The 23,179-nt window shown below is 48.3% G+C and overlaps 1 protein-coding gene across 1 annotated transcript in view; it reads left to right on the top strand.

Annotated features, from left to right (window-relative positions):
* NDRG1 (N-myc downstream regulated 1) overlaps positions 1–21,286 on the top strand; it is a 40,284-nt gene extending 18,998 nt beyond the window's left edge. Inside the window, exons 4-16 of the mRNA XM_038760225.1 lie at positions 1,710–1,815; positions 2,771–2,891; positions 4,882–4,944; positions 7,740–7,800; positions 8,617–8,703; positions 11,458–11,514; positions 12,511–12,614; positions 13,557–13,613; positions 14,222–14,273; positions 16,471–16,518; positions 17,970–18,005; positions 18,881–18,932; positions 19,505–21,286. Of these exons, the coding sequence (XP_038616153.1) occupies positions 1,710–1,815; positions 2,771–2,891; positions 4,882–4,944; positions 7,740–7,800; positions 8,617–8,703; positions 11,458–11,514; positions 12,511–12,614; positions 13,557–13,613; positions 14,222–14,273; positions 16,471–16,518; positions 17,970–18,005; positions 18,881–18,932; positions 19,505–19,731 (1,071 nt within the window). The 3' untranslated portion in view covers positions 19,732–21,286. The remainder of the gene's footprint in view (positions 1–1,709; positions 1,816–2,770; positions 2,892–4,881; positions 4,945–7,739; positions 7,801–8,616; positions 8,704–11,457; positions 11,515–12,510; positions 12,615–13,556; positions 13,614–14,221; positions 14,274–16,470; positions 16,519–17,969; positions 18,006–18,880; positions 18,933–19,504) is intronic.
* The last annotated feature ends 1,893 nt before the right edge of the window (positions 21,287–23,179 follow it).

Here is a 23,179-nt window from a genome sequence, read left to right as displayed (position 1 = left end):
TTGTCAGTTATAGGATTAAGGTTTTACCTTAAGGCATGGTTAGGGGATAGGGGTGTGTGTGCGTGTTTACATATACACGTGTGGCTTTTCAGAGGGTGCTCAGTCCAGTTTGCATTGGAGCGTGAGAGTGTTTGGTTTTCCTGATTCCCAGTGGGGCTAAGTTATAGTGGATCACATGATTCAATCCACCACTCAGTGATATGTACGGTCCTCTAGACTGTAAGCTCATCGTGGGCAGGGAGCGTGTCTACCAACTCTGTTGTATTGTACTCTCCCAAGCGCTTCGTTCTGTGCTCTGTACACAATAAGCACTCGATAAATACCACTGATGGATTGAGCATGTTACAGTGTGAAGAGTTCTGTGCCAAGCACTTGGGAGAGAACGGTCCCTTTGGAGGGACATCCCCTACCCTCAAGGAGCTTCCATTTCAGTGTTTGAATACGGGAGTTACCCAAGACCAAGAGTTCAACTTAAGACAAGGGGAGACACGGCCCAGACCAAAGTGACTTTTTTAGCCAGCTTCAGTGATGCCCTGCTCAGTAATTTTGCCAAGCATCCCTCCCCAAAAAAGGAATTTTGAATCGTAGCTGGTCTCCTGAAGCCCGGGATTTGCTTCTGGTTGTTGTCTAGCTCCAAAGGTGATGTGGGTTCCAGCTGGGTGTAGGTCCTGGCAGTGAGTGTGTCTGTTGGTTGTCGTATTGTACTCTCCCAAGCGCTTAATACAGTGCTCTGCACAGTAAGTGCTCAATAAATTGAATGAATGAATATCTCGGTCAAAGTTTGGTGGCCGGTGGAAGTGGCCTGTCATCCGCCGTGGAGTAGCTGCTAGGAACGTGGCTCAGGATGTTGCTTCCTGACCGACTCGTCAGCTTCTGGAGGGCAGAGATCACACCTTCTACCTCTTTGGCATTCACCCAACTGCCAGTCCAATGCTCTGCCCATGCTAAGTTCATTGCCGATTGAATTTTCTCCAACTCTATAAACATTTAAAAGCCAAGTTTGGTCAAGTAATCAATCAGTAGCATTAATCGAATATGTACTCTGTGCTAAGCAGTCTATGAAGTGCATGGGAGGGCAAGTGGATATAGTTACAGCTACACAATTCAGCAAGTAGACGTGAGCCATGCCCTTAAGGAGCTTACAGTCCAGCAGGGGAGATGGACATTAAAGAAAGTGGTTAGAGCACAGGCCTGGGAATCTGAAGGACCCGGGTTCTAATCCTGGCTTTGCCATTTGCCTGCTGTGTGACCTTGGGGAAATCGCTTGGCTTCCCTGTGCTGCAATTACCTCATCTAAAATGGGGATTAAGATTGTGAACCATATGTGGGACATGGACTATGTCCAACCTGATTAGTTTGTATCTATCCCAGCACTTAATACAGTGCCTGGCACATAGGAAGTGCTTAATAAGTATCATAAAAAATTACAAATAGGAGGAAGCAATAGAGCAGAAAGGTATCCACATAAGTGTATAGGGGGCGAGAACCAAAATTCTTAGGAGGCGCAGAAGTTTTGAAATTGCTGTAGTGAGTTTTGTGGGAGTTGTGTGATCACAGAAGGCCTCCTGGAGGAGATGTGATCCCAGTTGAGCTGCAGCCCTACTGTGATTGGACAGCCAAGCCAATGTCAGGATGATCGAATGGCGATTTAGCAGTTGGGAGGGAGACGGGCAACTGAATGGGCGCTACACGTGTTTGTCTTCCCGCAGGAACAGGACGTAGAGTCGTTACACGGCACCGTCCACGTCACGCTATGCGGGACTCCAAAAGCGAAGAGGCCCGTCATCCTCACGTACCACGACATTGGATTGAATCGTAAGTGGTCCCAGCATGCTCTCCAGGTTGGGGGATGTGGGGCTGGTAGAAAGGTGAGGCTCTGGGAATTGGGAGGCCTGACTTCTAGACTTAGCTCCAGGGGCCGGGCTGCCAGGGTCAAGGATTCTGCCATCACTCTGGCTGTCCATGGGTCCCAGACCTACAGAAGCCTGGTGTTCGCGCGCCATGGGCAGCACCCCTGCCTGCCGACTCATTTGTTTCACTCGGTTCCCCGGCAGGAACAGGACGGAGGGGTGATGCTGTGCAAATTGCCAGCGCTAAAAATCAACTCCTCTGTGCGGGGTCACAGTTCCCACGTCTTAGGACCAAGGCTCACCTGTCATTCCTGACAGGAAGGTCCGTCTTTCTGTCCCCACAAGGAGAGTGGGTGGGTGGCTCTGTGCCAAGCAGTTTGCAGGTAACTGTGGGGCTCTGGGAAGATTTCCTAGATCGGTGTGTGTTCATGCGTGAAATGTGAACTTTCCCCACTGGACCCTGGAGAGTATTTTTGAGTGCGTTCCCAGGGAACGAGGAGCAGCCGGCCCCCTCTACCCACCCCACACCGCACGGCCCCTGGCAGTGAGAGCGAAGCCATTGATGAAGCACTTACTAGGGTCCTAGTGCTGGGGTGGGAGTGGGGTCAAAGGTCAGACGCAGCCTCTCCTCCCACAGGGTCCCAGTGTGTGGGTTGGGGCCCCCCAACTACCTCGTTATTCCCCTCAGAGACTCAGCTCTGTGTCACTCTGCCTCCGAGCCTGGGCCGGGCACCTTTGCCAGACCTTGTAGCTTTCACATGGACCAGAAGCTCTGGTCTCATCCCCCCCGGGGCATGGACAGGCTGGCGGGCAGAGAGACAGTAGAGGAGGAGAAGCTGGGAAAACTTTCCTTCTGGGTAGAAATGAATCCATCTCCGATGCTTTGTGTTTCTGTTTTCCTGCTCCCTTTTGCGCCTCAGACAAAACATGCTACAACCCACTCTTCAATTCGGAGGACATGCAAGAGATCACCCAGCACTTCTCCGTGTGTCACGTAGATGCCCCCGGGCAGCACGATGGGGCCGCCTCTTTCCCAGCGGGGTAAGCGAGTGGGCCATTCATTCATTTATTCAATCGTATTTATTGAGCGCTTACTGTGTGCAGAGCACTGCACTAAGTGCTTGGGAAGTACAAGTTGGCAACATATAGAGACGGTCCCTACCCAACAGTGGGCTCACAGTCTAGAAGGGGGAGACAGACAACAAAACAAAACATATTAACTAAATAAAATAAATAGAATAAATATTTACAAGTAAAATAAATAGAGTAATAAATATGTACAAACATGTATACAGATGCTGTGGGGAGGGGAAGGAGGTAAGGCGGGAGGGGGAGGAGGAGGAGAGGAAGGAGGGCCAGGGAAGTCCCAGGAGAATGATGATGATGGTATCTGTTAAGCACTTACTAAGTGCCAGGCACCATACTAATTACTGGGATGGATACGAGCAAATCGGGTTGAATATAGTCCCTGTCGCACATAGGGCTCACGCTCTTAATCCCCATTTTACAGATGAGGTAACTGAAGGCCAGAGAAGTGACTTGCCTAGGGTTGCACAGTAGAGAAATGATGGCAGGATTAGAACCCAGGTCCTTCTAAGTGTCAGGCCCGTGCATGATCCAGTAGTAATAATAATGATGGCATTTATTAAGCGCTTACTATGTGCAAAGCACTGTTCTAAGCGCTGGATAATTTTGGTGTTTGTTAAGCGCTTACTATGTGCAAAGCACTGTTCTAAGTGCTGGGGAGGATACAAGGTGATCAGGTTGTCCCATGTGGGGCTCACAATCTTAATCCCCATTTTACAGATGAGGTAACTGAGGCACAGAGAAGTTAAGTGACTTGTCCCAAGTCACACAGCTGACAATTGCGGAGCCGGGATTTGAACCCATTACCTCTGACTCCCAAGCCCGTGCTCTTTCCACTGAGCCACGCTGCTAGGCAATGCTGCTTCTCTACAGAGTTGGTAGGCACTAAGTGATTTGTCCCCCAGAGAAGCTACTGGCATTTTGTTCAGGGTGTAGACTGGAAGCTCTTTATGGGCAGGGAACATGTTGTATTATACACTCCCAAGTGCTTAGTACAGTGCTCTACACACAGTAAGAAGGTCATTCCCCTGCCCTGTTGCAGGGGAATGCTTAATCCACCCAGGACTAATGGTTTTCTATTTCATTTTTTAAATATTCCTGGCATGGGGAGTTCAGCTTCCCCAAACTAGGTCATTCAAGTATGTTTCTCCCGTTTAGTCAGGAAATTCTTCCTTTAGTACACTCTTCAACTTATGCCTAGTTCCTTGGGTTCAATCCCCAGTCACGGAATGAAAACAGTTTAAAGCCACTACTGGGCTTTCTGCTTAATTATTAACTGATTAATGGAATAAAGGCCTGTACGGTTTTACTGGATAAAAATTGGAAACTTGTGGTTAACTGTTAACCCAGCAGTTGTTATTCAGATAACTAATAGTCAGCAAATCCTTCTTTTTTATGGTGTTTGCTAAGCACTTACTATGTGTCCGGCACTATAGTAAGCACTTGGGTGGAAGGTGGATACGAGCTAGTCAGGTTGGACACAGTCCCTGTCCCATATGGGGCTCACAGTCTTAATCCCCATTTTACAGATGAGATAACTGAGGCACAACGAAGCAACTTGCGCAACATCACAAGTGGCAGAGCTTTGCTGAGAAAGATCAGATTCTCTTCCGTGGGACCGCAAGGTCTCTGGTGTATTTCTTTGGAAATCTTCTTCCAACCCTTCTCGTGGGGGAATTCTCTTGTAAAAGTTGAGTGGACTCTGGGATTGAGGCAGCTGACCTTGGGATCTGCCACCAGACACTGTATTAAAGCAGTTGGGGAAAGCACATTGGAAACATGAGGCCCATCGGGAGCTAACCCTCTGTTTCAAAAGCAACGTCAACTCTTCGTCGTCTGCTGGAAAAGTCAATTTAGAAAGAACGCCGTCTCGTATTTAACTGAGGTAATGTCTCTTCATCCGACTCCTGGGTTGACCTGAACCGTTGTTTCTTTGTTCTCCTAGGTACGTGTATCCTTCCATGGATCAGCTGGCGGAAATGATCCCTGCGATTCTTCAGCAATTTGGGTGAGAGGGGCCGCTGTGTTTTTGTGCATTTTAGGGTTCAAGCCCTGCCCCTTGGTTTGCTCAGCGCTTCCCATGGTCCCGTACACTTGGCCGCAGGGAGATTCTCAGGTGAAACTGAACTTCCCGTAACAGAGGAGGAACTGGATTTTCTGCAGGTGAGGTATTGGATGGGTTTCCTGGAGAAACTGTCCAAGCCATGGAGAGGGTAACTCTCTCCGTGCCATTTCCATCCCCTCTCTCAACACCCTCAACCTGACTTACTGGCTCTGACAGTTTCCCTGTGACCTTGGACAAGTCACTTAACTTCTGGGCCTGTTACCTCATCTGTAAAATGGGGATTAAGACTGTGAGCCCCACGTGGGACAACATGATCACCTTGTATCCCCCCCAGTGCTTAGAACAGTGCTTTGCACATAGTAAGCGCTTAACAAATGCTATTATTGTTATTATTATTATTATTATTATTATTATTATTATTCTCTCCTCTGGCTTCATTTGGGCCTCAGCTGTGCTGTGACCCTTCTCAGAAGAGGCTCTGAAATGGCTCATTGTTGCCAGGTTGTCCTCGCGTTGAATTCATGGTGACCCAGAAAGGGTGCCAGCTCTGAATTCACCAGGAAGACAAATCATTCAGTCAATGTCAGTTCTATTTGATGTGTGCAGAACTCTGTACTAAGTGCCTGAAGGAGAAGCAGCGTTGGCCTAGTGGAAAGAGTGTGGGCCTCAGAGTCAGAGGACCTGGGTTCTAATTCCAGTTCTGCCACTTGTCTGCTGGGTGTTGGACAAGTCACTTAACTTCTGGATGCCTCAGTTGCTTCCCCTGTAAAATGGGAATTCAGTACCTGTTCTCCCTTCTACTTACAGCCGCATGGGACCTAATTATCTTGGATCTAATCCAGTACTTAGTACAGTACTTGTCACATAGTAAGCGCTTAGCAAATATTATTATCATCATCATTACTAGTATCATTATTATTGCAATACAGTTGGTAGGTACAATCCAACAACAAGAATGAGCAAATTAATAGAGAGATCATGATCCAGCTGAGTCAAAAATGCCAGGGGAAAGAATAATCTAAATCTGGTCCTTGCTTACCACCCATGATAATAAGTCATCTTTCCTCCCGCTAAAAGCTGCATCCTGTTTTTCCCATCTCAAGATCAAGTTACTCAATGGAGCGCCCCATAGATCCAATCCCCTGCTTCTGTTCCTTAGTAGTTCCTTTCCCCGTTCCTCTAACATCAACGGTTTTCCATTTCCCCTTGTGAAGTGATTCTGGATCTGGGAACTGTACCCCATGGTTTTCCAATCAAGTGTTGGAGTGGAAAGGTGCTGTGGGGTGGTGGTTGGCCCTATAAAAGGCAAATAGTTATTCCAGTTATTTGGGGGAGGTGGGAGAGTGGAAGTAACTATCAAAATCATGGCTTTCAGGAGGTCATATCTCTGATCAAGCAATGGTTTATTTGGGGAGTAAAGAGCCTTATGATATAATAACAATAATAAATAAATTATGACAGCATTTGTTAAGCGCTTACTCTGTATGAAGCACTGTTCTAAGCGCCGGGGTGGATCCAAGGTGATCAGGTTGTCCCATGCGGGGCTCACAGTCTTAATCCCCATTTTACAGATGAGGTAACTGAGGCACAGAGAAGTGAAGTGATTTGCCCAAAGTCACCCAGCTGACAAGCGGCGGAGCTAGGATTAGAACCCATGACCTCTGACTCCCAAGCCCGGGCTCTTTCCACTGAGCCACGCTGCAAGGAGAAGATGTGTCTTCTTTGCAGCTGGTTTGGTAAACTCGATAACATTTACTAAGTGCCTCCTGGGGTCTGAGCATCTACTTTGGGCCGAGCACTTGGGACAGTACAACAGAAGTAGGAAATATATTTCCTGCCCTTAAGGAGCTTTCAATCTAGTGGGGTTAGGGAATAAGAAGTAGTGTGGTCTAGTGGATAAAGCATGGGTCTGGGAGACAGAAGGACCTGGGTTCTAATTCCGGTTCCACCACTTGTGAGCCTCCCCGTGGGACAATCTGATCACCTTGTAACCTCCCCAGCGCTTAGAACAGTGCTTTGCACATAATAAGCACTTAATAAATGCTTTCATTATTATTATCATTGTCTGCTGTGTGCCCTTGGGTAAATCACTTAACTTCTCCAGGCCTTAGTAAAATGGGGATTAAGACTCTGAACCCCATGTGGGACGGGGACTGTGTCAAACCTGATTTGCCTGGATCTACCCCTAGCACTTAATACAGTGCCTGGTACATAGTAAGTACTTAACAAGTATCACAATTATTATTTTAAGATTTTTTTCCCCCAAATTCAAACCTGTTTCCACCGCTCCTCACCGGTCTCTGAGGACCGTATCAACCTTAAACCTTGAGTTCCTGGAGTCTGTTCTTGTCCCGAATAACGGAGTATATCACTCTCCTAAATCATAAATCGTGAATTCCTCAGGGAAGTCTTTCAAACAGACGTGGCTGGTGTCCTGGCAGCTGTCTTATTGTCAGTGAGCAGAAACATCATAAATGAGAATGCGTGTGTGCGTATGTTTGGTTAGGCATAAAATCTTCTCATTAGAGCAGTTATTTTGGATAATCGCTTTCATATCACCCTAGTTGGAGAGATAAGGTTTATGCAGGAAGCTGTATAAATGCAAACTTCCCAATCAGACTCACCCCGTCAAATTTGTCACAGTCCCTCATTTGATTTAGCCTTCTAGCGCTTGGTTTCCATTTGACTGATGGGCATCTCTCCCTCTCTCCCTGGCTCGCCCCCGCCTCCCTCTCCAGGCTGAAGAGCATCATCGGGATGGGGACCGGAGCTGGCGCTTACATCTTAACCCGCTTTGCGGTAGGTCTGCCGGGATCTTCCTGGTGTTGGCACCGTTGGCACAGGGGAAGAAGCAAATGCTTCCTTTTCCTGCCACGCCCGCTGGGCACGTGGCTCTAGGGACATGTATCTGCCAGTCTATCCAGCCTCTTTCTCCGTACCCTGGCTACTGCTTGGACTCCCGTTATTTGGCTTCAGGAGGCAGCATCCCTTAATGGAAAGTCGGGACTGGGAATCAGGAGACCCACCTTCTAATCCCAGCTCAGCCACCGATCTGCTGTGTGACTTTGGGCGAGTCATTTAACCTCTCTGGGCTTCAGTCTCCTCATCTTTAAAATGGGGGATAAGCGGTCTGCTGTTTTGAACAGGGATTGGGCCCATTTGAATTGCTTCATATCTACCCCAGGGATTACTTAGCTCTTCTTTGGCAAATAACGTCTGCGTCGGATCATTGCGGTCCTTGCTGTGTCTGTGAATAAAGCTCAGAGATTTCTGAGCACGTAGGCGGGATTGTTTCACAGATAACAAAGGGATAGGCCTAACCGTTTGTCCAAGCCTGCCTGTCAGCTGTTTTCTGCCTGGATCATGGTTGGCTTTCACTATCTATATATAGTTGTCCTTCATATTCAAAGGAGAACCCATTGAGTATTTGTGTGTGGCTAAAGAGGCCAATGTTGGATTCCCAGTCCTGGCCCACCTTGGGCACACAAAATTACTGTCCCTTGTGGCGTTGAGTTCATGTTTGTAGGCCTGGTGCCATCTTCTCCGTTGCCTCTCTGCTGCTTTCATTAGAGCCTTGCTCAAAGCCCCTCTCTCACATAACTCGTTCCATTGCAGCTAAACAACCCAGAGATGGTGGAAGGGCTCGTCCTCATCAACATCAACCCCTGCGCTGAAGGATGGATGGATTGGGCGGCCACTAAGGTAAAGGGATTTCTGGGTGGTGCCGTTGGCTGCCTCAGCCGGGACTCATCTGGTTTAGAGTGCCGCAAGTGAGCCTCTGGCCTTGCTTCCAGGGTCGGCAAACATAGGCGGAATCTCAAAGCAGGACGGTCCAAGACTAAGCCGATATGAGTGGTCTCAGGTTAAAGCGCGTAACCGTTTAGGCAGAGAATGTAGCTGCATGGGAAAAAGAGGCTAAGGCTGTGTTTTGTAAGCAGAGTTCATGGAATTGGGGCTGGGGAGGGGCTGGTAGCTGAGCTATAGACCTGGAGTCTTGCTATCACCCCATAATCCTCTGGCTGTTCCCCCTGAGGGGAACCAGGTTCCGGAGTTGGGGTTGATGGGTACATTTCTAGCCCCACCCAGGAGAGCCCTGTTATTTCTAGCAGTTCCAGGATAAATTCTCTTTTGTTAAAGCTGTCCTTGTCTCTGCCAAAGAGAGATGAAATCATTCCAGATGAAACAGGATACAGCTTTTCAGTCTGGGACCAATTTATACTTATTTTTAAAAGCTTGTTTTTACCAGATTTCAGGTGGCTCTCGCGAGGCACAAATGCAACGAGCTGCTTCCCAATTGTGATGGCTCTATGCCCCCGCTCACACTTTTACTGTTCTGCTCTGCAGTCAAAGGATGGGTAGACGAGCCAGATAAGGCCTGGGGCAGAGGGAGGGCAGGAAGCCAGCAGAGTTAGGCAGGTAAGCCGGACAAAGTGGAAAGAATGCGGAACCAAGGGTCAGGAGACCGGGGTTCTAGTCCCAGCTCTGCCACTGGCCTGCTGTGTGACCTTGGGCAAGTCACGTAACCTCTCTGGGCCCTGTTTTCCTCAGTTTTCCTCTTAGGGAGCCCCATGTGGAACAGGGACATTGCCCTATCTGATTATCTTATATCAAGCCCAGCATTTAGCGCAGCGCTTTGACACCTAGAAAGCACTTAGTGAATACCATGATTAATTCATGATCTTGACTAATGGGGGCTGGATCTCAAAACAGAGACTTTCAAGGGGAAACCCAGTTAAAGAAATAAAAGGTTAAAAAACCACCGTTTCTCCAGACTCTGGAGTGGAGCTTAGATGAGAGAGAGAGAGAGAGAGAGAGAGAGAGAGAGAGAGAGAGAGAGAGAGAGAGAGTCCAGAGGACTCCATCTTTTATGTAGAGGGAAGCAGGGCCAGGCACCCGAGATGCAGAAGAAGATATGGAAACTAAAGATTGGATAAATAAACCTTTCAGTTCCTGAGGATTTCAAAGGAGCCATGGAGTCCTGGGAGAGTCAACTTCTGGGTTTCCTACAGATCATCGGGCCCTCAACTGATCCTCACTCGGGTCTTTAGTTCATCTAGAGGGACTCGAAATGAGGGGGGAACAACCTCTTTGGATCACTGCCAGTGTTGCTGGGTGGAACACTGTTATTCTCTGGTGGTGTGGTGCCCTCTAACTCTGGCCAATTTTGCACCCCTTCTTCCCACCCTCCTGTCCCATGGGGCTCAGGCATGCTGTAAGTTTCGGACTCTTAATTCCTCAGACCTTCCCTTAAAATGGGTTTTGTTGAAGTACTTACGATGTGCCAGGCCCTGTATTAAGTGCTGGGATAGATAGAAGCTAATCAGGTTGGGCACAGTCCATGTCCCACATGGGGCACCTAGTTTTCATTCCCATTTTACAGATGAGGAAACTGAGGCACAGAGAAGTCAAATGACTTGCCCAAGGTCACACAGAAGACAAGAGGCGGAGCTGGGATTAGAACCCCCATAGGCTGTACATAGGCAATACATAGGCTGTATTCACTAGGCCATTCTGCCTCCTTAACTGCTTCCTAAGAATGGTCTGGCAGAAGGGGAAAGATTCTCCTCGTAAAAAAAAAATAATAATAATTCTAATTATGGTATGAAAGTGCTTATTGTATCAAGCATTGCTCTAAGTGCTCTAACTGCACCACTCTAAGCACTGCTCAAATGTATTTTAGAGCAAATTAAACCAAAGTGGTCTTTGGAAGGCCAAATAACTCAACTTAGATTAGCATATTTTGGACACATAATCAGGAGGTCTGATTCTCTGGAGAAGACACTAATGCTAGGAAAAGTTCAGGGTAAACGTGGAAGAGACAGACCAGCAGCTAGATGAATAGAGACTATAATGATAACGGAAGAACCCTTAAAAGGTTGCGGATTATGGCAGAGGACAGGACGTTGTGGGGAAAGTATATCCACGGAGTCTATGAATCAGAAGTGACCTGACGGCACTTGCTAATAATAACTGCTCTAAGCACTGGGATAGATACAAGTTAATCAGGTTGGAGAGCGTCCCTGTCCCACATGGGGCTCACAGTCTAAGTGGGAGGGAGATGAAGTATCGATTTTACAGGTGAGGAAACTGAGGCACAGAGAAGTGAAATGGCCCGCTCGAGTTTACGCAACAACATAGAATTGGCTGAGTAGAATTAGAGCCCCAGTCCTCTGAACTCCGAGGCCCATGGTCTTTTCACTAGGCCATGATGCTCAGGGCGCCCACGAACCATCTTCCAGAACAGCCCACTGGCCATTTGAGAGAATAGGCCATCTCTTTGCCAAGTGGACCCTACAGCTTACAGTTTGGGGAGAGACAAGTATGACAGAGAAAGAAGAGAAGAGACCCATTCCCCATACTGTTTTTTCCCCATTGGCTGGCCGAGGGCACCACGTTTCTGCCCGGCCATTGAGGTGTTAACTCTGCCTTCCTAATTCTTCTTTTCCTCCCATTCAGATTTCCGGATGGACCCAGGCTCTCCCAGATATGGTGCTGTCCCACTTGTTTGGAAAGGTGAGTGTCCTCAGAGATAAGGATTGGTTTCCAGTCAGTTGATCAATGGTATTTATTGGGCACTTACTGATTGCTTGGGAGAGGACAGAAGAGTTGGTAGATGTGATCCCTGCCCTGGAGGAGCTGACAGTTTATCAACCAACCAATCAGTCGTATTTACTGAGTGCTTACTTTGTGCAGGGCATTGTACTAAGCACTTGGGAGAGTACTTAGCAACATTGAAAGCCATGATCTCTCCACTATAATTAGCAGCAGCGTGCTGAGCTCTGATGGTCTTTCTAATACCACTACTAATAATGATAATATTTGTTAATCACTTACTATGTGTCAAGTGCTATTCTAAGCACTGGTGGTAATTGCAAGTTAATTAGGTTGGAAAACAGTCCCTCTCCTACATGGGGTTCACGGTTTATGGGAGAGGGAGAACAGGTGGAGGAGAAGCAGTGTGGTCTAGTGGAAAGAGCTCCGGCCTGGGATTCAGAAGGACCTGGGTTCTAATTTTGGCTCTGTCACTTGTCTGCTGGGGGAACTTGGGCAACTCATTTCCCTTCTCCGTGCCTCACCTGTAAAATGGGGATTAAGACTTTGAGCCCCGTGTAGGACATGGATTGTGCCCAACCTGATTAGCTTGCATCTGCCCCAGCGCTGAGTACAGTGCCTGGCACGTTGTAAGCACTTAATACCATAAAAACAGAAAACAGGTACTTAATCCACATTTTACAGATGAAATTGGGAAGTGGATTTTTTACAGATGAAATGGAGAAGCGACTTGCTCATGGATACACAGCAGACAAGTGATGGACCCGGGATCCAGCGCTTAGAACAGTGCTTTGCACATAGTAAGCGCTTAATAAATGCCATCATTATTATTAGAACCCAGGTCCTCTGAATTTCAGGCCTGTGCTGTTTCTGCAAAGCCCCGCTGTGCTCGCTCTGCTCTCTATCCGGCCTATGGCGATGAAATTGGTGATGTCTTCTCCTCTTTCTTCCTGTCAGGAAGAGCTGCAGAGCCACGAGGAAGTGGTCCACACGTACCGCAAGCACATCGTAGATGACATGAATCAGAGCAACCTGCATCTCTTCATCAACGCCTACAACAGGTGCTTTGACGTGTTCCCACAAAAGGTGCAATGCTCCGGAGCAGGCAAAGGAAGGGGTGCCTGCTCCCTGGGCCCCATGTCTGAGCTGGGTTCCAGCCTCGTTCATCCCAGGCCACTGACCAGACTGGACAGTTTCCTATCAGGGCTGAAAAGACCCCAAATGGCAGCTTGCTCACTCTTTGAAGTCTCCCAGGCGCCAGTGCCTGATCTGGGGAGGTTAGAACCACTCACCCCGCCAACACGAATGTGTTCAAATGGATTAGTTTATGGCAAAAATGAGAGTTAATAATTGTGATATTTGTTAAGCGCTTACTATATGCCAGACACTGTACTAAGTGGGAGGATACAAGAGGATCAGGTCAGGCACTCTCCCAGATCCATATAAGGTTCAAAGTGTAAGGGGAGAGAGGACAGATGATTAATTCTCATTTTTCAGATGAGGAAATTGAAGCACAGAAATGTTTAATGATTTGCCTAAGGTCAGACAGCAGACGAGTGGCGGAGCCAAGATTAGGAGCCATCTCCTCCGACTCCCATTCAGGGGCTCAATCCATTAGGTGAAGGAGAAAGCGGGGGTGAGGACTAGGGATGGGCCACAGATGAGGAGAACTAGAATGAGTGCCTTTCTTGACGGCTTCATTTCTGAACTCTGACTGGCTCATCTCAGTGGCACCTAGTCTGCTCCAACAAAGGAGGGATCTGACATGGTGTTGGTCCTGGGGATACCATTAGTGAATTGTCCTGGGGGTCTTCCCAGCAACAGAGCACTGTTCTGGGGGGCCTTCCCCGGCAACAGAGCACTGTTCTGAGTGACACATAGTAAATAAAATATACCATAATAATAATACTAAGAACTTCCACTTCTGTTGGGGCTGGGGTTGGAGCTGGGATATTATCGATGGTTCTGCCTTGGTGATGCAGACTTTTATCATTTTGTGACAGTCGGAGAGATCTGGACATCGAACGGCCAATGCCAGCGGTTCCCACGGTCACCCTCCAGTAAGTACCCTCCAGTGGTGGTCCCAACTGACCCAGGGCCTCCTCTGGCTACGTGGATGCCAAGAACCCCAATCCCTTGCTTACCCTTCCCTTGGCCCTTTCGATGCCAGCGACAACTTCCTCATCCACCACCCTGGTTGAGTGTTCTCCTAGGGCTCCGAGATCAGATAGAAACAATCCTCTCACTGGGAGGGGAACTCAGTATGCCAATTCCCAAAATCCCATGACCTGAAAGCAGGATGTCCCTGTAGGAGTGACAGTGGTATTTATGGAGTGCCCACCAAAGGCTGGGCACTGTACTGAGCTCTTGGGGAAAATGCATCAAAAACTTGAAACAAACTTGAAACCCATCCCCTGCTCCAAAGGAGCTTACGTTGCAGTTTGTTGTATTACCCACTCAGTTGTATTCTCCTGAGCTCTTAGTACGGTATTCAGCCCTCAGTAAGCGCTCAATAAATACTACCAATTGGCTGTCCTTGCCATCGGCCAGCCAGCTGGATTGGGAAGACACAGTGTCTTTTGTGCAGCTGGGTGGAGGGTTGATGGCGGAACCCGGAGGCAGGAAGAGCTCTTGTTTGTGACTAATCGTCTTTTGCCCCCCTTTCCAGGTGTCCCTCTCTTTTGGTCGTGGGGGACAACTCTCCAGCAGTGGACGCCGTGGTAAGTATCCTGGAAGCTGATTTACCGCTGCTTGAGGGGGAGTGGCTGAGTGGATGGTTAGATGGATGTCAGTCAGTCCCCGCTGAATTAGCTAAGGCCGGGGTCCAGCCATTCTTTAGTGCTTGCTCTGCCTTTGAGGATCCTGGGTGAGTCCAGCAGCGTGGCTCAGTGGAAAGAGCATGGGCTTTGGAGTCAGAGGTCATGGGTTCGAATCCGGGCTCCACCACATGTCTGCTGTGTGACCTTGAGCAAGTCACTTAACTTCTCGGAGCCTCAGTTCCCTCATCTGTAAAATGAGGATGAAGACTGTAAGCCCCACGTGGGACAACCTGATCACCTTGTATCCCCCCAGTGCTTAGAACAGTGCTTTGCACATAGTAAGGGCTTAACAAATGCCATTATTATTAGAATACAGTAAGTATGATGACAGAGAGGGAAGCTGCCGTGGAGATAGGGCTGGGCTCATGTGTTGGACTCATGAGTGGCATCACCCACAGAGGAAGCCCCTATGGCGGGTGGGCATCTGGACTACTCTGAGCCATTCTGGTTAACAGCCATACTTTACCGGTCTGGCACTCCCCGGGATGCTCCCATTGAGGAGTGACAGGCCCCACTTTCCCTCTCCTCTCCCAGGGAAGCAGCAGCCTAGTGGGTAGAGCACGGGCCTGAGAGCCAGAAGGACATGGATTCTAATACCAGCTCTGCCCCTTGTCTGCTGTGTGACCTTGGGGAGGTCACTTCACTTTTCTGTGCCTCAGTACCTCTTCTGTAAAATGGGGATGAAGGCTGAGCCCCATGTGAGACAGGGACCGTGTCTAATCTGATTAACTTGTATCTTCATTCAGTCATATTTTTTGAGTGCTTACTGTGTGCAGAGCACTCGACTAAGCACTTGGAAAAGTATAGTACAACAATAAACAGACACATTCCCTGCCCACAATGAGCTGATAGTCTACTACAGTGCTTGACATATAGTGAGAGCTTAACAAATGCCGCCATCCTAATCTCTCTCTCCTCCAGCCTGCTGTCTGGGTGAACTCCCACAGGGCTAGGAAGTTTGACAGGGCTGCGATTGCATGGGGCTTTATGGGACACTCTGATGGCTGATTCATCGCATTCCAGCCAGGTCGACCAGTCCGGCCAGGGCGCCTACAACCCAAAATGAGACATTTTCATGCCTGGACAGTTTTGTTCCATCACGTGATCTGGGTGTGGGGAAGGGACAGCCAATTAAGGGAAGAAGCAAAACGGTCCGGACACTGTCAAGGCTGTGTTTAGGTGAAAGAGGGATCATTCGCTCATTCCAGTCGTATTTGTTGAGTGCTTAATGCGTGCAGAGCACTGTACTAAGTGTTTGGGAGAGTACAGTACAACAATTAACAGACGCATTCCCTGCCCACAACGGTCTTACAGTCTCGAGGTGGAGACAGATATTAAATGAATAAATAATAGTCATTCAATTGTATTGAGTGCTTACTGTGTGCAAAGCATTGTACTAAGCACTTGGGACAGTACAACAACAAGCAGGCATATTCCCTGCCCACATAATGATAATAATTGTGGTATTTATTAAGAGCTTATTATGTGCCAGGCTCTGTACTGGGGTGGATACAATTAAATTGGGCTGGACACTGTCCCTGTCTCATGTGGAGCTCACAGCCAATTCCCATTTTACAGATGAGGTAACTGAGGCCCAGAGAAGTGACTTGCCTAAGGTCACACAACAGACAAGCGGTGGAACTGGGATTAGAACCCATGACCTTCTGACTCTCAGGCCTGGGCTCTATCTACTAAACCATGCTGTGGGGCTGGGAGGGGGGGATGTCCAGAGGGGTTTCAGGAATTCTGATGCCCTTCATGCCACAGGGAGCTGTTGATGGCAGATTGGCAAGAGGGCACGAGCTGGGATTTTGAGGCCTCTGTTCTTTTCATTGCTCTGACTTGATGAAGAATCTTCTAGACTGTGAGCCCACTGTTGGGTAGGGACCGTCTCTATATGTTGCCAACTTGTACTTCCCAAGCGCTTAGTACAGTGCTCTGCACACAGTAAGTGCTCAATAAATACGATTGAATGAATGAATAAGGAGGTGATGAATTAATATTCCTCTTCCCTTCCCCTCTCCTGCTCTCTTCCTCCCTCTTTCTCTCTCCCTCTCTCCATCCCCCTCTTCCTTCTTTTCCCCTTCGTAAAACACAGGTGGAATGCAACTCTAAACTGGACCCAACGAAGACAACGCTCCTCAAGGTAAGGGGGAAGAAACTCTGGTCTGCCATTTATACGTGGTCTTGCCGTCGACCTCGTTAGAGCAGTTAGGGAATAGGATTTGCAGAGGGCACCAGTATTTGGCATCAAAATTTGCACCCCACCCATAGCTTCCCAAATCCCTCTTTTCCTCCTACTCCCTACATAAAATCTTATACAAAAGTCTTCCACAGTCCCAAACCCCAGGTTTCCCCCACAAACAGAGGTTCCTAAGGAAAAGAAACCCAAAGGATGGAGAAAGGAGAGAGTGAGAATGCTGGTCTTTTTTTCGGCCTGCTGCCTGCCCTCTTTTGGATGGATTTAAGCCTGAAAAATCCCACCATCAAAATGGCAGGGTCTAGCTTTCTTAAAGACAACCTTAACAACTAGAGAGGCTAGTTAAAATCCTGGGGCAAAGGGGTCCTGACCATGGGATGGAGGGGCGGGGAGGGTGTGTGGGATAGCCGCAGACTGATTTCCATTCAGCCTGACTTCATTTTGACCCCTAAAGCACAGGGAGTTGCTTGCTGTATTGTGCCGCCGTTCTGGGGAGTCAGGTTTTGAGCCACATGGTACAGATGCCCTTCCCTCAGCTAATCCCCTGTTGATCCCAAGAGTCTTCCCTCCACCCCTCTCATGTGGTATCACGACTGCTCTCACAAGATGGGTTTTGATTCCAGTCCAGCTGGGCTCAGATTGATCAATCCATCAGAACAATGTGGGGCTCCTGCGGGTGGATTTAATCAGTCTGTCTGGGCCCCTGGGAATGGGTCCCCGCAGCCGGGCTCCCTGGAATGGCTGGGTGGGGAATTGTTGCTCTTGAAGGAAAGCCAGAAGGGAAAGGCTGAAGGAATTGCACGTTGTACTGACCGCAAGCCCCCATTCCCTGGGGGTGATGGCCCCACAGCTGTAAGGGTTGGACTCCAGCCTCGCTCACCCCAGCTCTGACTGGACCTGAGCATTTCCAGTCAGCACTGAAAAACCTAAAATGGTGGCTTCTTGGCTCTCTGAAGCCTGTCCTGCTCCCGGTCCCTGTCCTGCCTAAAATTCCCACCCTCTCTTCACTCCTGGGTTCAAAATATAAAGTTGGTACGTAGGCTAGTCAATCCCAAGTCTGCTCAGGCAACTCCTGTCACAGTGATGGTCCTGGGTCTCCCCAGCCATGATGCAGAAAATCTCCCCCTGGGTAACTGGACCTCTGAGGAGAAAAGCTGTCCCAGCGCTCAATTCTCCCCTCTCCTTCTCCCTCGCTCCTTCCTTGTCCAAGCATCTCGCCTCTCCAGATGGGCAGGTGACCATGCTCCAAGTCCCTGCCCTGCCCCCTTCCAGGACCATCCTCCTCCTCTCCCAGTTTCATGCTCCCAGACCCCTTTCCAGCTAGCAGACTCCTGGAATTACCCCCTTGGTGCCGGGGGAACAAGTGACCCTGACGCTCTTTTTTTCTCTTCTGCTAGATGGCAGATTGTGGCGGTCTCCCCCAGATTTCCCAGGTAAGACTGCAACTCATAATTTTCATGAATTGCTGACCCTCATGGGCAGAGATCACCAGGCCACATACTTTCTCTGTATCTTTACCTGTTGGTCCATCCAGCACTAGGCATACTGTGGGCCTTGAACTCTTGTGGGGGGCTAAGCTTAATGATCCCCAAGTTGTGAGGTGAGACAGTGCACCTGTGCAGCCCCCACTGACTGGAACTAATAATAATAATAATAGTAATAATAATGAGGAGAAGAAGAATTGTGGTATTTAAGTGCTAACTATGTGCCAGGCACTGTACTAAGTGCTGGTGTGGATGCGAGCAAATCAGGTTGGTAACAGTCCCTGCCCCACGTGGGGCTCGGCTTCAGCCAGACCCCCTCCTGCCTTGGACAACGAAAGATCCCAAATGTGTGGAATTGTCTTTTAATTAACCAGTTAATGGTAATTACTGGGCACCTCCTAGCCTACTGGGTTCCCGGAGCAGGAGCAGATAAACACCTCAGGCTGGGGAGGACCTGTTCAGTGCAGTTCAGAACTGAGAAGATCTGGAATGCTGTGCCTGGGGACGGCCCAAAACCCTGGGCAGGACACCAGGTTTTGACCCAGCTTCCTGGAAGGGACCGATTCAATTGTCATCGGGAGGGAGATGGCTATATGTTGTTTCTTAGGATGAATTCTTGCAATTGTTTGAACTGCAGAAGAATAATATCCAAAGTCCCCCAATGCCGGGGGACTCTGCTATCTGAGCGCCCCAGGCGACAACCTTCATCCACCAGGCGTGTTTTTCACAAGGGCTGGGTTTCATTGGCCGTCCCTCTTTGCTCTGTGCCAGCTGGAGATCTGCTATCTTATGCAAACACCCTTGTTTTCCCCTTTCTCTTCCAGCCTGCAAAGCTCGCAGAAGCTTTCAAATACTTTGTCCAGGGGATGGGATACAGTAAGTATTTTATTCCACTGAGATAGGGAAAGCCCACAACTTCCAGGCCAGGTGGGGAATCCTCTTGTTGAAAGCAGAAATCTGGATACCTGGGGCAAGTCACTTCACTTCTCTGGGCCTCAGTGACCTCATCTGTAAAATGGGGATTAAGACTGTGAGCCCCCCGTGGGACAAGCTGATCACCTTGTAACCTCCCCAGAGCTTAGAACAGTGCTTTGCACATAGTAAGTGCTTAATAAATGCCAGTATTATTATGTTTTGGATCTTGAACTCTTGTGGGGGCCTAAGCTTAATGATCCCCAGGTTGTGAGGTGAGACAGGGCACTTGTAAAGCCCCCACTGACTAGAATTATTAATAATAATAATAATAAGAAGAATGGTATTTAAGTGATATGTGCCAGGCACCGTACTAAGTGCTGGTGTGGATGTAAGCATATAGGGTGTTAGGAGACCCCAAGTGTAGGTGCACAGATGTGCTTGCCCCCCGGGGTGGGAGGGGAGGGGACAATTTTCCCTTCCGCACGATGCCGTGCTGCCGCCGCCACCTAACTCGGCTATGTCCCTTTCTGCAGTGCCCTCTGCCAGCATGACCCGCCTCATGAGGTCCCGCACAGCCTCAGGTTCCAGCGTCACCTCCCTGGAGGGCTCCCGCAGCCGCTCCCACACCGGGGAAGGGTCCCGCAGCCGTTCCCACACGGGCGAGGGTTCCCGCGGCCGCTCCCACACGGACACCCGCCTGGATATCACTCCAAACGCCGGGGACAACTCTGGGCCCAAGGCCATGGAACTCTCCAGTTAGAGGTGCAAAGCCGCTTTCCTGGCTCTGAATTGGAACTGAAAGCTCAAATAGCTGCCTGCCCCCCCTCCCCCCCCGTACCCTCCCACCCCCTTTTCCCTCATCCCAGGGTACCCCCCAACACACATAACTTGGCATTAATCCGACGCTTCTTTCCTAAGGGTGAGTTTGGGCAAAAACGTGGTGGGGGAGGTTTTTCTTGAAGGGGACCAAAGAAAGCAAGCATCTCAATGGCTTGAGTTTCATTCATTTCTTTACCTAATTGCTGGTGGCTCCAATTTTTGCCCTCCCCCTGATGCCAAACTCTCAAAGGATATTTGCCAAAAAAAGAATGTGGCAGTAAAATACTTAAAAAAAAAAAAAAAAGAAAAAAGCAACTTTTTTTTTTAACATGGGGCAGCCTGGATTTAGACTAGAATTTATCCAAGCTCCGGTCTCCCTATATCCTGTTTTTCTTTGCACCTAAAGAAAACTGACCTCCTTGTGACACAAACTACACTACTTGGATGTAGGGGAGGAAGAGAGAAATGCATTGTGGGTGACTTTTTTTTTCTTGGGGAAGAAAAAGAGGGGCTTGCATTGAAGCTGGAGTTTTTTTGCAAACTCAAACTGTATAGTTCACTTAATATTTAAAAATCATATATTGTGCATTTATAATCCTTTTAATCCAGTAGTGTGTAAGCCCATTTCTCTTACGTTCTTTTTAACCATCAGCTAAGATAGGCACCTAAAAATGCCAACAAGATCCCAGCTGATTGCATTTCAGAAATTAAGCTTGGTCACAGTGACTCCTTTTTTTCCCCCGTCTCCTCTCTTTTTTCCTTTTATAAACAAGCGGGAGAGACATTGTCTCCCCAAGGTGGCCAGATGGGGCTGAGTGGGGAAATACATCTCTGCTGTTCGGTTCAGAGTTTAAATGTTTAGAGCGACCAAGCGAGCTGGTCTTGCATCCTCTGGGGGAGTGATGTTCTCTCTGACACGGTGGAGACGAAACCATGGGATTTTGTGAACTGAACCTAATCCGGCTTCTAATTGTGTTGTCGAATAAGTCTGAGGTCTGTGGTATAGCCTCTAATGGTTGCTGTGTGTCTTGACTTCCACTAATGCTTCTAGAGTTCAGATGGAACTTTTTCCTGGAAAAAAAGCACGTGATGGGAAAGATGGCGAGAGAAGGGGGAGAAGGTTACATCTGGAATCCATTTTACTGGGTGACCATCAACAGCGAAGGACCTGATGACCCCAATTCCCGGGCTGGTAGTTTGGGGGTGGAGAGGTCTCCCCTCTAAAGAAACCCTATAACTGTTAGATCTACCCCCTGCCTTCATTCCCGGAGATTCCCGAGGAAACCAGCAGGTTTGCTAAGGAACCCGGCCCCACTGAGAGTGGTCGACTGGCCTGGGACAATCCAGTTCCAAACACACCCCCAGTGTAGAATGGTGTTAGTTCATGGGAGGAGCAGGATGAGACATTGAAAACTACTAGGCAAGGCCTATCCAGAAGAGTTTCTTAATTAAATATTTGTATTTATTTCCAAACCAATAAATTTGTAACTTTGCAATGCCTTGTGTCTTTCTTTCTCTCCGTCTACCTCCCTATTAGCAAGGCGGAAACCAGCTAAAGGGTTGCTGTGTGAAGGATGGAAAAGACCAGGGCTCAGTCCTGCATCCGCCAGGAATGTTTAAATGGGGAGCAGTAATGTAACAGTGGCAGTGGTATTTACTGAGCACCAACGCATTTCCCAAGTCCCTAGGAAAAAACAACAAAGTGAGAGACAATTCACTTTCTGCCCCACAAGGAGCACAAACAAAGGGGTGTAAATTTACTAAATTTCAGTCTGTGCTACATCCTGTAGCTACACTCATTTTAGTTCACGATTTCCTTTAGGGCATCCATGGTCTGGTCTTAGGAAGTGGGAATTTACTGAATCTAGGTGGGGGCAGGATGGTGGGACTGAAAGAATGAATAAAGCTATCAAAAGTCCCAATTTAGAGCCCAAAATCAAGTTTCACCCTGGAACGATAGGGTTCATTCTGGCTGTACCCAATTAATCCATGGCATTTCTTCATTACTTACCATGTGCTTAGCCCCGTAGTAAATGCTTGGAAGAGAACAATACAATGTGTGCAGAACTTAGTACAGTGCTCTGCACACAGCAAGCGCTCAATAAATACGATTGAATAAATGAATAGGGTTGGGAGATCCCTGCATGCAAGTAACTTGCAGTAGGGGTAGGGAACGTGTCTACTGATTCTGTTGCATTGTACTCTCCCAAGCGCTTAGTACTGTGCTCTGCATATATAAAGTGCTTAATCAATGCAATTGATTGAATGGCTGTGGAAAGTGATTTTCATGGAAATGGAGTCCAGTAGTTCTCCGAGGAAATGGTGGCATTCTGTGAATCCTTACTGTGCAGAGCTCACCTCTCAGCCTTTGGGTCAGAAGTACAGGAGGTAAGGCCCCTAGTCCTGGCCTCTAGAAGCTTACACTACCATGGGAGACTTCGTAGTTGACAGAGTTGAGGTTGTCAGCGTGGCCTAGTGGAAAGAGCCCTGGGAGTAAGAGAACCTGAGTTCTAATCCCAGCTCTGCCACTTGCCTGCTGTGTGACCTTGGGAAGTCACTTCACTAATAATAATAATAATGGCATTTATTAAGTGCTTACTATGTGCAAAGCACTGTTCTAAGCGCTGAGGAGGTTACAAGGTGATCAGGTTGTCCCACAGGGGGCTCACAGTCTTAATCCCTGTTTTACAGATGAGGGAATTGAGGCACAGAGATGTTAAGTGACTTGCCCAAAGTCATACAGCTGACAATTGACAGAGCTGGGATTTGAACCCATGACCTCTGACTCCACAGCCCGGGCTCTTTCCATTGAGCCATGCTGTTTCTCTATGCCTCAGTTCCCTCATCTGAAAAATGGAGATTCAAAATCCCTTCTACCTGAATGCCCCTATGTGGGACTTGATGATCTTGTATCTACCCCGGCACTTAGAATAGTTTTTGACACATAGTAAGCACTTAACAAATACCACAGTTATTATTGTTTGGATTAGCTGCACTGCCATCATCCATGCTGTGTTTCCAAGACCCAACATGGTCTCTTCCTAGATGTGGTGGGGAAAATAATAATAATAGTATTTAAGTGTTTACTATTGCCAGGCACTCTACTTAGTGCTGAGGTGGATGCAAGTAAATCAAGTGATCTGCACATATAAGCATTCAATATATACAATTGATTGAGTCAGATTGGACACAGTCCCTGTCCCATGTGGGACTCACAGTCTCAATCCCCATTTTACAGGTGAGGTAACTGAGGCACAGGGAAGTTAAGTGACTTACCCAAGGTCACGGAGCAGACAAGTGGCAAGCCAGGATTAGAACCTAGGACCATCGGATTCCCAGGTCTGCGCTCTATCCATTATGCCACACTGGCCCCCAAAAAGCAGGTTTTC

This window comes from Tachyglossus aculeatus, chromosome 18 (genome assembly GCF_015852505.1).
Source record: "Tachyglossus aculeatus isolate mTacAcu1 chromosome 18, mTacAcu1.pri, whole genome shotgun sequence".
Lineage (NCBI taxonomy): Eukaryota > Metazoa > Chordata > Mammalia > Monotremata > Tachyglossidae > Tachyglossus > Tachyglossus aculeatus.
This window is presented reverse-complemented; position numbering and strand designations above follow the sequence as displayed.